The sequence below is a fragment of the Galeopterus variegatus genome, unplaced genomic scaffold (assembly GCF_000696425.1).
Source record: "Galeopterus variegatus unplaced genomic scaffold, G_variegatus-3.0.2 Scaffold2888, whole genome shotgun sequence".
Taxonomy (NCBI): Eukaryota; Metazoa; Chordata; class Mammalia; order Dermoptera; family Cynocephalidae; genus Galeopterus; species Galeopterus variegatus.
The window spans coordinates 51566-67817 of NW_007728999.1; the positions used below are offsets into that span (position 1 = coordinate 51566).

The 16252-nt window shown below is 35.2% G+C and overlaps 1 protein-coding gene across 5 annotated transcripts in view; it reads left to right on the plus strand.

Moving 5' to 3' along the window:
- ZNF260 (zinc finger protein 260) overlaps positions 1-7539 on the plus strand; it is a 20908-nt gene extending 13369 nt beyond the window's left edge. For 3 of the 5 annotated variants that reach the window (XM_008583320.1, XM_008583322.1, XM_008583323.1), the window contains 2 exons: positions 2310-2375; positions 3266-7539. In XM_008583320.1, coding sequence (XP_008581542.1) covers positions 3753-4985 — 1233 coding nt within the window. In that variant the 5' untranslated portion in view covers positions 2310-2375; positions 3266-3752 and the 3' untranslated portion in view covers positions 4986-7539. The remainder of the gene's footprint in view (positions 1-2309; positions 2376-3265) is intronic. The other 2 variants (XM_008583324.1, XM_008583321.1) reach the window with 2 other exon arrangements.
- Positions 7540-16252: the final 8713 nt, after the last annotated feature.

Consider the following 16252-nt stretch of genomic DNA (forward strand, 5'->3'; position numbering starts at 1 on the left):
AAGACTTATTCATTTTTTGTTGCTCTTGGAGATGCAGATAGCACTCTGGCAGCTCAGCACACGCTTCTCAGGCTCCTGCTCCGCCGCGCCGCCCCACTCCACCTCATCTCGCAAATGAACCTTGGTTCTCTTATTTAATGTTATGCATTCTGTTTTAAATTCTGTCTCATCTTTTTTATCTTTGTAGGATCTTTGTGGTTCTTTTGTTTTGAGTATATGTCTTCCCTTCTGAGAATTTGGAAAATTTCTATTTTTTTCCTTTTTTTGGTTGCCTTTATATTCATAACTTTTTAGTCTTCATCCTTGATTTTTTTTATACAATAACTGTTTACTCTCTCCAAGGTTAATGGGGATATTAGTATATTTTCAGTCTCTGTCTACCATGCAGTTGGTGATTGTGATTATTCCAGCTTTAAATAGTATTGTTTGTGCCTTTCTTCCATCCATCTTCATATACAATTGTGCATTGCTTAACGACAGAGATACATTCTGAGAAATGAATTGTTAGGTGATTTTGTTGTTGTGTGAACATTATAGAGTATATGAGTACTTACACAAACCTGGATGGTATGGCCCACTACACACCTAGGCTATATGGTATAGCTCTTGCTCCTAGGATACAAACCTATACAACATGTTACTGTATGAATTCTGTAGGGAATTGTAACACAATGGTAAATATTTGTGTATGGAAACATATCTAAGTATAGAAAAGGTACAGTAAAAATATAGTATAAAAGATAAATAATGGTAGGGTTTTTTATACCAGCATCACCACAAACACGTGAATAACGTGTAGGACAAGGATGTTAGAACAGCTATGATGCACTAGGCAATAGGAGTTTTTCAGCTCCATTGTAATCTTACGGGACCACTGTCATATGTGCAGACAGACCATCATTGACTGAAATGTCATTATGCATCATATGACCATATATGAAATTCTTTGCACCTTTGCCTTTGATCTGTCTGTCAAGGTCCTATCTCTCATTCAACCTTGGGCTTTATTTTTATGAAAATGTCTCATTTTTGGCCCAGTCTCTCCAATCTCTGAGCTTCTATCCCATTTCACATCTTCTGGGTAATATAATTATTGTGTTGTTGACTGGTGAACCAAATGACCTAGTGTGATTCTGTTACATTTCTTGTATAACTTTTTGCTTTTCCTTGATTTGCCTCCTCCTTTTGTTCATTAGTTTTTCATTTATTTTTTTATGGTTCTTCCCAAATTCTCAAATAGAACTGTAAACTTTAGAAGTCTAGGTTGGAAGTAATTTAAGGTCAGGATTGCCCATTGTCTTGCAAGTTTCTAGTGTTCAGCAGTCTGATGCCTTTTTTTTCTTTTTCTTTTTTCTCTTTTTTTCTTTTTACTGACTGGTAAGGGGATCACAACTCTCAGCACAATGTGGTCTGCACCATGCTCAGCAAGTGAGCGCACTGGCCATCCCTATATAGGATCCAAACCCGCAGCCTCGGCTCTCCCAGTGCCGCACTCTCCCAAGTGAGCCACAGGGCCGGCCCCTGATGCCTTTTTAATGTGATAAATCTTTTCTCTTTATACGATAAATAATTTTTTGGAATTACTTAGGATCCTCTTTTTATCCATAACTGAAATCTCACAATGATGTACTTTTGCATGGCTCTTTCTAAATGGAATGTTCTTTGTACTCAGTGGGCCTGTTTAATATGTAGATACATGATCTGTAATTGTGGGAAGTTTTCTTGTAATAGTTCTTTGAAAATTTCCTGCATTCATTTTTCTTCATACTTTCTCTGGAACTTCTTTAGTGTGAAGGTTCTGAATTCTTTTACTAATCCACTGATTTTCTGATCATTACTTTTTCTTTGTTCCTTTCTCCTGCCCTTCCTTCTGTTCATTTTTCTGTTCTAGGTTCCATACACTTTTCCCCAACATATTGACTTTTTAAGGTCAATATCATATTGTTTATTTCCAAAAGCACTTTTAATAGAATCCTGTTAATATTTCATTGTTATAATAATCTCTTAGCTTTCTGTGTTATTAATTACAGTGTTATATGTGTGTGGTGTTTTGTTCTTTACCTTTTATTTTTCTATTTGTTTTGATGTATCGTTTGTGTTAGGGTTTTTATTAACTGTTTCTGATCTTTAGATCTACATTAACATTTAAGATTGAGGTATCAGAGAGATTATAATAATCACTGTGCATGGGCGGGGCTTGTAAAACAGTGGACTTTGCTGTGTGGCAGTCAGGAAACTAGGTGTCTTTTTTACTGTGACTCCAAATGTTAGTATCTGTAGGTGTTCTCATGGTCTTCTCATTTTTTCAGAAAAGAATCCTTTCATCATCTGACACTGCAACCACCAGCATTCTTGGAGTCCAGCAGTAGTAGAAGGTTGGGCCCCTGTTCTATATATGAATATAAACCTTTATTCATCCCTTTCTTTTCACTGTGGCACTCTCACCTACTTTGCTTGTCATCATTAAATTTGGAGCCTCTCACTTTTACTTTGTCTGGTTAATAAACTTCCCATTTCCTTCCAGCTAAGGGAGTTGGGGGCATCAGCTGCTCCTTTTGCAATCATTTTATAAGCCCCACCTTTCACTCTTGCCCAGTCTCTCCAGTTACAGAGTCTTTTTCTTGATTTCGTGTCACAGATTACCTTGTTTGTAGGGAGCATCTTCATTTTCTGGCTTTTTATGTAAGCTACTCAGTTCTTCTATTAATTTAAAGTCTTTGATTTGCTTTCCTTCCAAAATTTCCTAATACTTTTTGTCTACTGGTATCTCCTCAACTTTTTAGTTTTTATGCATATATGCCTGCTTATACCCTTTTACTATCTTTCACTGAAGTTCTAGGAAAACAGGAATAAATACCTTTTTTAATTTTTTCTGTTCATTTTAGTTTTGGGCCCATCATCCTAGGCTCTCCCAATCTTATATGTTTGAATTTTCATCCTGTTTGTCACCTGTTCTTTATGTTATCTCTTATTTTGCTGATTTATAAAGAATGCAAGGTTACATTTAAAAGCAGTTAAAGCTACATGTATCTATGCTTATTATTTGTATTTGAGCTTTCTTTTATGCTGAGAGACTAGGCTTGAATAAAGAATTTATTTTATGATAGCAAATTGCTGCAATTTTATTAATAATAGTGAGAAAATTCACAGGTGTTAGTGTGTTGAAGGTAGTAATAAATTTATTGGATGCTTACTACATGTCAGACACTAAATATTTTACACTAATTAACACTTTTTCAATGATGATTTTTGTACTCCCTTTTAGAAGCAGCCTGGGACGTTAATAAACAGATAAAGACACAACATGAAAGACTTGTGAGTTAAGTCTCATCTTTCTCTGTGAAAATAAAGACTGAGGAAAAGCTCAGAAAACCTAGGAAACAGGGAAGTATTTCCTCTGAGCACAGACATTAATTCTTGAAGACTACGCTTCTGTGTATGGGACTTGGTTTAAAGGATTTTGATATAAAATTTATACTTATACATAATTTACAGTTAAGTATGAGAGAAGCTGTGTAAGTAAGACCCATTAAGAATATGAAGAGAATGCTGTATTTTATCCCTTTTTGTAATCATCTTATCTAAGGGTAATCAGTGTGATAAAAGTCCTCCATTATAAATTCAGCTTCATTAGATACCTGACAATTACTATTATAAGGAAACATCTGAATTCAGTGAATGTGAAAAAGCTTTCATCCTTGTCACATCTCAGTAGATACTACGGAAATCTTCTGGGAGGAAATTCCCTGTGCATGATAGGGATGCTGGAAAGTCTTCAGCCTGAATCAGATCTTCAGCATGATCAAATTCATACTGGAGAGAAATCTTTTGAATGTAAAGAATGTAGAAAAACCTTTAGCCTGAAGCAAAACCTCATAGAACATAAGAAAATGCATACTGGAGAGAAATCGTATGAATGTACTGAATGTGGTAAAGTGTTTTCTCGAGTCTCATCCCTTACTCTACATTTGAGAAGTCATACAGGGAAGAAATCCTATAAATGTAATAAATGTGGAAAAGCCTTCAGCCAGAAGGCAAACTTCCTTTCTCATCAGAAATGTCATACTGGAGAAAAACCTTATGAATGTGGGAAAGCTTCTATTCAGATGCCTACCCTCATTAGACACCAGAGAAATACAGTAAACAAACCCCACACATGTAAGGAATGTGGGAAAGCCTTTAATGGCAAATCATATCTTTTGGAACATGAGAAAATTCATACAGGAGAGAAACCATTTGAATGTAATCAATGTGGAAGAGGCTTCAGCCAGAAGCAATACCTTATCAAACATCAGAACATTCATAGTGGAAAGAAACCCTTTAAATGTAATGAGTGTGGAAAAGCCTTTAGCCAGAAGGAAAACCTCATTATCCATCAGAGAATACATACTGGAGAGAAACCTTATGAATGTAAAGGGTGTGGGAAAGCTTTCATTCAGAAGTCAAGCCTCATTAGACACCAGAGAAGTCATACTGGAGAGAAACCCTACACATGTAAAGAATGTGGAAAAGCCTTCAGTGGCAAATCAAATCTTACTGAGCATGAGAAAATTCATATTGGAGAGAAACCCTATAAATGTAATGAATGTGGAACAATCTTCAGGCAGAAGCAGTACCTCATTAAACATCACAATATTCATACAGGAGAAAAACCCTATGAATGTAATAAATGTGGAAAAGCTTTCTCTCGAATCACATCACTTATTGTACATGTGCGAATTCATACAGGTGATAAACCTTATGAATGTAAAATATGTGGAAAAGCCTTCTGTCAAAGCTCATCTCTTACTGTGCATATGAGAAGTCATACAGGTGAGAAACCCTATGGTTGTAATGAATGTGGGAAAGCCTTTTCTCAGTTCTCAACTCTTGCTCTACATATGAGAATCCATACTGGTGAAAAACCTTATCAGTGTAGTGAATGTGGGAAAGCTTTCAGCCAGAAGTCACATCACATTAGACACCAGAGAATTCATACTCACTAAAGCTCTATGAATGCCATGGATTTAGGAAAAACCTTCAGCAGAATTTATACGATATATCAGCAAATTCATTTTACATTAAAGGGACATGAGTGTGGGAAATCTTTTAGCAGCAACTCAAAACTTAAAATACCAAGATGTTTACTAGGAAGTATAATAGTGTAATGAAGACCTGTACCCCCAAAACTCCCACAACAAACATTGTCAGTGCTGTACCTCTAGGTGCATTCTCAGTGAAGTTAGTGTCCATTAGTGGACGCTAATTAGCATGTTCCTGGAAGGCCTGTCAGATGCATTAAGACAGATATGAGAAGTATAAGAATTTAAAATTGAGACAAATTTTTTTGCTTTGCTACATATATGATATGTAAAACTTATAATCAAAATTATTTGTTGTTGATGCAGTCGTAGAAGTTGAGGTTGGGAGAGAATATTGAATCCAGAAACATGCACGAATTTATGAGGAATTGGTAATTGGTAGAGTTGGTATCCCAAATTGGTGGGAACTCAGATGAGTTAAAAAACGGCCTCAGGGTAATTGACTCCTGATATGGAAATGGACTAGATCTCTGCCAATGCCATACATTAAAATATATATTTCTCATAAATTCCAAAAGTATTGAAGATTAGGATGCAAAAAACAAAATATAAGAATTTTATGGAAGGTTGTTTTTAAACCCTTCAGATAAAAGAATTTCTAAAATAGATTCCAGAATACCCAGCAATTCCACTCTTGAGTATATACATATACCCAAGAAACTGACTCATGTACACAGGGAATTATATACTAGTCTGTTTGTTGTAGCATGAATTATAGTAGCCAAAAAGAAAAAAAAAAGTCTGTAGCTTGTGAAATAGATAAATGTGGTATAGTCACACAGAATACTCTCTAGCAGTTAAGTACCGCAAATGAAATCTATAGTTTTAACAGAAAGATATGAAAAATCATGTAGAGTGAAGAAAAGTGAAGTGATTGATATATTGTACTGGTACCTGTATGAATTTGAATAAAATCAACACTAACCAACCCTGGTACTAGGCATTGGTGGTGGATGAACACTGTTCTGTATAACAGTGAAGAATGAAATGGAAAGATACACACTCAATTCCTAAAAGCAATTGCCTCTTTTAAGGGAGAAGGGAGGTGAAAGAGAAGTGTAACCAAGAATGGTATTTAAAGGATACTTCAGTTTTGCATCTAAATATCTATTTCTCATTAAAAAGAAATAGAGATTCTAAGTTAAGTGTAATAAAATACTAGTTGACTCTGGGTTGTGATAATATATGTGTTCATTCTATTGTATGTGCTGTTTCTTTTCTTAAACTTCTGGAAATTAAAAAGTAGATAGAGGAGTGAGGAAGCTGTACATGAAGTACATATTATGTACTTACATTATGGGCTTACGTTGCCAGTCATGCTAATTTTTTTAGAAAATACTTCTAAAGTTATATCTTTATAAAATATGAAATAATTTTTTTAATTGGGTGGCAACTTAAATGCAGTCATTTAAATTTACTCTTGTATTTCTATACATAGTTAGAAGTTAAAGCATGATTTTGGAACAGATTGGTTGGATATTTAAGGAGCATTATTAAATAATACACATACAGACTACTTGGTGGAGAGAATTAATTTTTACTAAAACATTTATCAGAAATTTTAGTACTCCACGGAACCAGTATTGGCATTAGAAATTAGACATCTTAAAATGAGAAAACCATGTCACTCTTAATTTTTTTTTTTATATAAGCCACTGAGTAAAACACCAACTTTTGTATTTCATCTTCTATTTTAACCAGCAGACTACTTTTTCTTCTCTATTCTGCCAGACAAACCAGTTAATCTTCACCTCCTTGTTTGTTTCCTTGGACAAAATGGTGCTGAAAAGGGAGATCTCAATCCTAAGTAATGTTCTCTTATTTGAAGCAAATCTTTGAGGATTTTTGTTTACTTGATCCCTTTTCAATAGTAACTTGACATATAGAAAGCTATTAAAGCTCTTTTAGAATAATAAAAATTAGTATACAGTATTTAAACCTTAGGCTGATTTCAAATACATTTATTTTAAACTCAATAAAATGCTAACATAGCTATAGCACTGCCCTGCTTGTTATTAACATTTTTTAAGGTTGGTCTTGAGATAAGATTGAAAATGTCAGGGGGTGATTTTCTGAGATAATATACTCAAGTTACGTACATGTGTATCTACCTGAATCTAAACTTACCTTTCTCTGTTTTCTTCCATTCCTCATGTTGCTTTAGACATTCTTTCATCTTAAGTGTTCTGTCCATGTGCTTGTGCAGCTTTGAAGTCACCAGAGCAACTAGGAACTCTAATTCAGACCAAACTATGAGGACTGCCTTTAGGTGCCTTGACTTGGCCAGGGTCCTTGACCCAGCAACAAAAATGATTTTGATGGTCAGAGTAATGTGAGCAGTTGTTACATAGTATTTTGTGATGTGTACTATAAATTTGCTCAGCCACCCTCCCTGTTGATTCGCTTGTTGCTCAGTTGCCAACATAAACAATGCTACAATAAACATAATCAGCCCTAACATTTCAGATGTTTTTATTTCTGTGGATAGATTACAGAGAAGAGATTGTTGGATCAAAGGATATATGCTGTTTTTAAGTTTTAATAGATGTTGTTGGAGTCATTTTCAAAAAGACAACATCTCCTCTAGCCCTGTAATAGATAGTGTGATACTTGTTAAATTTATGCTTCTTTGATGAGTATAAACCTCACTTGCTCCAAATTTGTTTCTTTGTGAATTTTGATATTGTTAGCCCATTTTCCTGTAGTATTATTTATCTTGCAAAATTTTGAAGACTTCTTTATATATTACATCTTTGGAATTTGTCTGATTTTTGTCATAGAAATTATTTTCCACAAAAATGTTCTTTAATTTCCATATAATCAAATATGTCTTCATTTTTTTTCCTGAGCTTTTGAATTGGTTGAGAATATCTTTTTACCCTAGATTTTGCATGTAACTTCTTAAGATTTTCTTGCAAATTTTAAATAACAAATGGTTTGTTTCATTTTTCAATGTGTAAATATTTAATCAGTCTAGAATTTAATTTTTAATATCATATAAAAATGTAGATTCACTTATTTTCTTGCAAATGCGTTTTCAGCTATACAACTACAATTTATAAAAATAATCCATCTGGTCAGCAGCCAGACATATAGCCCTGATACCAATCTCCATGTCCACCAGCAGCAACCACAGGTTTGGATGGGCAAACAAACAGAACAGAATAGTCTTTAACCCAGCACCAGGTTCAATAGCTTTGTCAGGGCGAGAAAACACTTTTACCACATTTTCACAAGTCCTGCAACTGCCCGAGCAAGGATATTCTCCAGGGTCTGAGCACTGTGCAGGAGCGAGGAAGTCAAGATGGGTGTGGTTTATCAGCACAGGGAAACATGCTCATCCACGACATCTTACAATAACCCAACTGCATTTTCTAGGGCCACCAGCCCATAAGGTATAGTTGTAAGAGATGTAGCTGATAGCCACTTAAACCACTGCCCTGGTTTCCAAGGACTTGAAATGCCTTAGTCACATAGGCTATCACATATCTATGTGCAAGTTTGCAGCTGCCCCCAACCAGGTGCAGGATATAAATAAGGGGTTACAATGCTATACTTTAAGGAAACAGTGTGGTAGAGAGACAAATCCAAGGCCACTTTCCTTACATGGGTCAGTGGGAAAGGACTGCTCTTGATATTTTATCAATACAATCCTTTTCCTATTCAACTGAAACTTTACTATGTAATTCTTTAGTATACGATCCTTTCCTCATTCAACTGAAATGTTCACGTATTAAGTTTTCATTTGTACCAAGATCTTTTTAGTATTATATCACTAATCTATTTTCCTATTCCTATGCTAATACCATATTAATAACAATTTAACATTAGCTTTATTATGTTTTGATATTTCACAATAAAGCAAGTCTCCATTGGGTTTTTTTGTTTTGTTTTTTAGTTTATTCACTAAGTTAATTTTCATGCTACATAAATGAGTGTAGTTTTCTCAAATTACAAATCAAAAACCCTTTCATGTTCTGATTGGAATTACATTTAATTATTTACATTTATTTTGGGAGAATTGACATTTATGATACTAAGTCTTTCTCCCCTAATACATAATATGCCTTTGCATTTGTTCATATGCTTCATGTTCTTCAGCTTGAGGATTCTGAAAATAATTTTAAGTGCATCCCTGCTTAATACCTTTGTATTCAAAAAAGGTTTGGTAGTTTGATAACAAAGGTTCCTCTCCCACTTCATTCTACTGCAATCATTACATATGGGAATGATTATCGTATAATTATTAAGTACTCCAAGTATATGGTAAGAAAGACCAAGTCTCTTTTTATGAAAAGCGTATAATCCCAACACTTAAAAGTCTGTAATTTTTGATAATTGTTATACTTCCCTGTGCACAAGTTTATTCATATTAAGATGAGTATTGGAAAGGAAATAGTAGGTGAAAAACTAGAGTTGTTGGAAGTGATATCAGCACAGTGGTGGACAAAGAAGATCCAAGCTCCTCTTCTCCCACAGACACATTGAAAAAGCAACCAAAAGTTGTCTGAACCTACTTTGTGTGACCTCTGGTAAAGAAAGATTTATAGCAACCAAGCAAATACCCAGTCAAAAAAAAAAATCCATCTTAAAAATGTTAGTAAAGTTTTGTGGCAGTATACCTTGCCATTGCCCACCCCTCGGTGTGGCAGCAGTCTGTGTTTTGAGCAGGTTGCGGCCTAGTTCTCAGTTTCTCCCCTCAAACCAGAGGGAGCAGAGCAGACCTTATTTGCAAATTATTGTGTTTGCCTGTTCCATCCTATCTTGGTGATATATGAAGGGCTGATGTAAAACAGCCATCTCTTCCACATAACTCAGAATGCAGGTGGGAGAAGCAGCTGACATTGCTTATAAAAGCTACAAGGCAGATTACAAACCCACAGATACTCGGGGCAAGACATTATGAGCAGAGACATACAATAGATAATGTAAGGAATGGAGGGGAGGCTGGGGTAAGACTCAGGGAAATTTGGTTATTCAAAAGCAGATCTATATACAGGGGACTTTAGAAAGCCATGCACATGCCCAGACAAAATTCTCAGAAAAGACCTTGAGAAGACAGGCTTGCTTTTTTTTTAATTAATATTTTTTTACATTCTATGATGTTGTTGCGGAGCAGTTGAGATGGAGGGGGAGAGGAGAAAGGGGAAGGAAATGTGATGGAAGAAGGAAGAAGGAGGAGGGGCAGGATTGAAGCCTGTGGCACCACCCACATTCCCACAGGGGAGATCAGGGGGCTTCCCACGGTGTCTTGGTCATTACCGGGCTGGGTGCAGAAGTCAGGGGATGTGGCAAAAGCCCTTCCCTCCCACCTCCCTAACTCAGGTACCTAGGGCCCTTTTTTTTTTTTTTTTTTTTTTTTTTTTTTTTTATAGGGATGATTCCTCACCTCAGAGCAAGGAGTGCACCAGCAAAAGCCAATCTGTAAAGACTAGAAAAGGTGGTTCTCTTTTAGTTTATTGTGGTGTGTGTGTGTTTCAGCTCCTAGCATTCAAGAAAATCTGTCAAAACTTAGTTAAAAATTATGTAAAGAAACAGATTTAAGTGTTCCCATATGACAAGGAATAGTGTAGGCAAAAATAGGTTATAAAAGTCTCAAAACAAATGGGTTACTACAGACTTCAACAACCCAAAACTGGAAAGCCTGGGAGGGGCTAAATTTGATTTCCAGAATTAGCAAATTATAATAGTGGCCAATATTCACCAAAAACCACAAGACATATGAAGAGATAGGAAATATGACTCATTCAAAGGAACAAAATTAATTGGAAAAAAAAAAACCCTTAGGAAACCTATAACTGGACTTATTAGACAAAGACATTAAAATAACTGTCTTAAATATGACACAAGACATATGAAGAGATAGGAAATATGACTCATTCAAAGGAACAAAATTAATTGGAAAAAAAAAAAACCTTAGGAAACCTATAACTGGACTTATTAGACAAAGACATTAAAATAACTGTCTTAAATATGAACAAAGAGGTAAGGGAAACATGGAAAAATAACTAAAGGAAATCAGGAAAACCACAAATAAAAAAAGTGAATATATCAACACAAGCATAGAAATTATGAAATGGAATTGAGCTGAGGTACACAAAAATATAAAAAATTTACTACAGGAGCTCAACAGCAAGTGTGAGTAAAGAAAAATTAGTTAACTCGAAGGTAGGACAATTAAAATTATTGAGTCTGAGGAGCTGAGGGGAAAAAAAAGAAAAAGAATGCAGAAAAGTGCCTGAGGGACTTGTGAGGCACAATCAAGGAGACCAACTTATGCATTATCAGAGTCCCAGAAGAGATAAGAAAGGGAAAGGAGAAGAAAGATTATTTAAATGAATACTTGCCCAGAACATTCTAAATTTGATTAAATATGTAAATCTATAAACCCAAGAAGCTCAATGAACTACAACCAAGATATACCCAAAGAGAACCACACCAAAACACACTGTATTCAAACTGTCAAAAGAAAAAGAGCATCTTGAAAGCAGAAAGAGAAAAGCAATTCGTTGCATACAAGAGATCCTCAATAAGATTTTCAGCCAATTTCTCATCAGAAACCTTAGAAGCCAAAAGGCAGTGGGATAGTATATTTGAAGTTCTGAAAGAAAAATAAAATCCATCAACTGAGAATTCTATATCTGGAAAAACTGTCTCTCAACAACAAAACAATAAACAAATTGGATTATATGAAACTAAAAAGTGCACAGCAAAGGAAACAATCAACAGAGTGAAAAGACAACATACAGAATGGGAGAAAATATTTGCCAACTATACACCCAACAAGGGATTAATATCCAGAATATACAAGGAACCCAAAACAACAGTAAAAACAAGCAAACAAAGCCAAACAAGTAACCCGATTAAAAAATGGGCAAAGGAGCTGACTAGACATTTCTCAAGGGAAGACATACAGATGGCCAACAGATACATGAAAGATGCTCAACGTCACTAAGCATCAGGAAAATGCAAATCAAAACCATTCTGAAATATCATCTCACCCCAGTTAGACTGGCATTATCAAAAAGACAGAGAAAAACAAATGCTGGCAATGAGGTGGAGAAAAGGGAACCTTTCTACATTGTTGGTGGGACTGTAAATTAGTGCAGACATTATGGAAAACAGTATGGAGGTTTCTCAACTACTGATGGAACTGCCATATGATCCAGCAATCTCACTACTACCCAAAGGAATGGAAATCATCATGTTGAAGGGACACCTGCACTCCCAAGTTTATTACAGCTCTATTTACAATACCCAAGATATGGAACCAATGTTAATATCCATTGACAAACCACTGGATAAGGAAAGTGTGGTATATATACACAATGGAATACTATTCAGCCTTAAAAACAATGAAATTCTGCCATTTGCAGCAACATGGATGAGCTTGGAGAAAATTATGTTAAGTGAAATAATCCAGGCACAGAAAGAGAAATACCACATGTCCTCACTCATAAGTGAGAGCTAAAAAAAGAAAGAAATAGAAAAAAGAAACAACAATCACAATTATATATTGTACTTTCAAAAAGAGAGAACAGAACTGTAGTTATAAAGGTGGTAGAGGTGGTAAAGGAGGAGGGGAGAGAGGTTAGTGAGAAACTGGTTAAGGATCACAAGAAAGATTCATTTTATAAAGATGAGTATACTAATTATCCTGACCTGACCATCACATGTTGTTCATTGATACTGATATTCAATTCTGTACCCCCAAAATACATGTAATAAAGTATGTTTCCATTTCTTTCTTTTTTTTTTTTTTCTGTCTTTTTTCGTGCCCGGCAACAGATTGCAACCCTCAGTGTCGCGCCCGTACCGGACCGGGACCAGCAATGGGATTGCAACCCTTGGTGTTGCGCCCGCACCTCGCTCAGCCAGTGAGCGGGAACCGGTCTGTATGTGGGATCCGAACCCTCGGCGGGAGCGCTGCTGTGCTCCCAAGTGGCGCACTGTAGCATGCGCCACCGGGCCGGCCCTATTTCTTAAAAACCTATCTTTCAAAAATTAGCAAGGAAATAAGACATCTCCTACCCTTCAAGAAATGCTAAAAGGAGTCCTTCAGATTAAAATGAAAGGAAGCTAAACAGTAACTCAAAGCCATATGAAGATATAAAGATCTCCAGTAGAGGAAAATACAAGGGACAATATATAAACAGTTTTTGTTTAAATTTCAGACTGTAACTCCACTTTATATTTTCTATAGAATTTAAAAGACAAGCAAAAAATAATTTTAAATCTGTTATTGGGCACCCATTGCATAAAGATATAAATTTGTGACATTTATAATATCCGTATAATGGACAGAGATGTATAAGAGTAGACTTTTTTGTGATTGTAAATAAATTAGTATTATTTCAAATTATATTGTCACAACTTTAGAGTGTTATATGTAACCAATGGTGACCACAAAGAAATATTCATAGAATATACACAAAAGGAAATAAGAAAGAAATCAAAATATGTCACTACATAAAATCAACTGAACACAAAAGAAGGCAGTAATGGAGGAAATAATGGATAAAAATGCTGTAAGACATACAAAAAGCAAATAACAAAATGGCAGAAGTCCTTATCAGTAATTACATTGAATGTACATTGACTCAACTCTTCAATCAAAAGGCAGAGATTAGCAGACTGGATTTTTTTTTTTTTTTAATTATCCAACTGTGCACTGTGTATCAGAGACTCACTTTAGGTCTGAAGATACAAACAGGTTGAAAATGAAAGGATCTACAAAATGGACAAACTTGCAAAAATATTGACTAAAAAAACCAGAAGACTCAAATTACTGAAATTACTAAAAAGTGGGGACACTGGATGTAAAAAGGATTATAACAATACTATGAATAATTGTACGCCAACAAATTGGATAACCTAGATGAAACAGATAGTCCTAAAAACACACAACTTATCAAGATTGAATCATGAGGAAACAGAAAATATGAACAGACCTGTACTGTAAGGGGACTGAATCAGTAGTCAAAATCCTCCCAACAAAGAAGAGCCCTAAGCCAAATGGCTTCATTGGTCATTTTTACCAAATTTAAAAAAGAATCGACACCAATTCTTTTAAAACTCTCTTAAAAAGTTGAAGAAGGAATACTTCATAACTCATTCTACAATGTCTGCATTACTCTGATACCAAAGCCAGACAAAAATGCTACAAGAAAACTACAGACCAATATCCCTTATGAATATTGATGCAAAATTCCTCAACAAATACTAAGAAACTGAAATCAGCAATGTATCAAAAAGATTATACACCATGACCAAGTGGAATTTATTCCTGGATGGCTCAAAATACTCAAAGATAGTTTAACACACAAAAATCAATCGATGTAATATACCACATTAACAGAATGAAGGAAGGGGGGAACCCTGATCATACCAATTGATGCAGAAAAAACATTTGACAAAATTCAATATCCATTAAAGATTTAAAAAATAAAAGGAAATAAGAAGAAAACAATAAACTAGTAATGGAATGGAACTTCCTCAACATGATAAAGGCCATGTGAAAAACTGATAGTAAACATCATACTCAATGGTGAAAGATTGAAAACATTCTCCCTAACATCAGGAAGAAGACAAACATGCCTGCATTCACCACTTCTATTTAAAATAGTATTGGAAGGTCTAGCCAGAGCCATTAGGCAAGAAAAAGAAATAAAGGAAGGGCACAATAAATTGGAGAGGAAGAAGTAAAATTATCTCTGTTTTCTGACATAAATCTTTTATATAGAAAACACTAAACATTACACCAAAAAAGTGTTAGAGCTGATAAATGAATTCAAGTTGCACGATGCAAAATCAACATGCAAAATTCAATTGTACTTCTATACACTAACAAAGAGGAATCCAAAAAGGAAATTAAGAAAACAGTTCCACTTACTATAGTAAAAAAAGAATAAAATAGTAAATTAACCAAGGAGGGAAAAGACTTGTATAGTCCAAACTACATAGTAGAACTGGAAGAAATTAAATATGAGTAAATGGAAAAACATACAATGTTCATGGATGGGAGACAATATTAAGATGACAGTACTACACAAAGTGATATACAGATTCATATACCTGTTGAACATTTCTATGTCTTCTTTTGAGAAATGTTGATTCAGATATTTTGTTCATTCTTAAATCACAATGGCATGTTTTGCAGAAATAGAAAAATCCATCCTAAAATTCATATGTAATTTTAAGAGATGCTGAATAGACAAACAATCTTGAAAAAGAACAAAATTGGAAGATCTCCTGATCCTGATTTTAAAACTTTCTACAAAGCTATAGTAACAAAAACAGTGTGGTATTGGCATAAAGACAGACATGTAGATCAGTGGAGTTGAATAGAGAGCCCAGAAAATAACCCTTGCATATATTGTCAACTGATTTTCAACAAGGGTGCCAAGACCATTCCATTGGGAAAGTTTTATCTTTTCAACAAATGGTGCTGGTAATACTGGATGCCCACATGCAAAAGGATAAGGTTGGACCCTAACCTATACCACATTAACTCAAATTGGATCAAAGACTTAGATATGAAGCCTAAAACTATAAAGCTCTTAGAAGAAAACATCGGGGAAAAGCTTTATAACATTAGATTTGGAAATAATTTCTTGTATATGACACCCAAAGCACAGGCAACAAAGGGAAAAAATAGATAAATTGTACTTCATCAAAATTAAAAGTTTTTGTGCATCAAAGGTCATTATCAAGAGAGTGGAGAAAAAAGCACCCACAGAATGGGAGACATTACTTGCAAAGCATATATCATGCAAGGAATTGATATTTGAATATATAAAGAACTCCAACAATTCAACAGCAAAAACCAAACAACCCAATTGGAAAATGAGCCAAAGACCTGCAAACATTTCTCCAAAAAAATATACAAATGGCTAATAAGCACATGAAAAGATGCTCAACCTCACTAATCATTAGGGAAATGCAAGTAAAAGCCACAATGAGATCCACTTAACACCCATTAGAATGGCAATTATCAAAAAGTAGAAAATAAGTGTTAGCGGGCTGGCCCAGTGGCGCACTGCTACAGTGCGCCGCTTGGGAGTGCGGCAGCGCTCCCGCCGAGGGTTCGGATCCCACATACAGACCGGTTCCCGCTCACTGGCTGAGTGAGGTGCGGGAGCAACACCGAGGGTTGCAATCCCGTTGCCGGT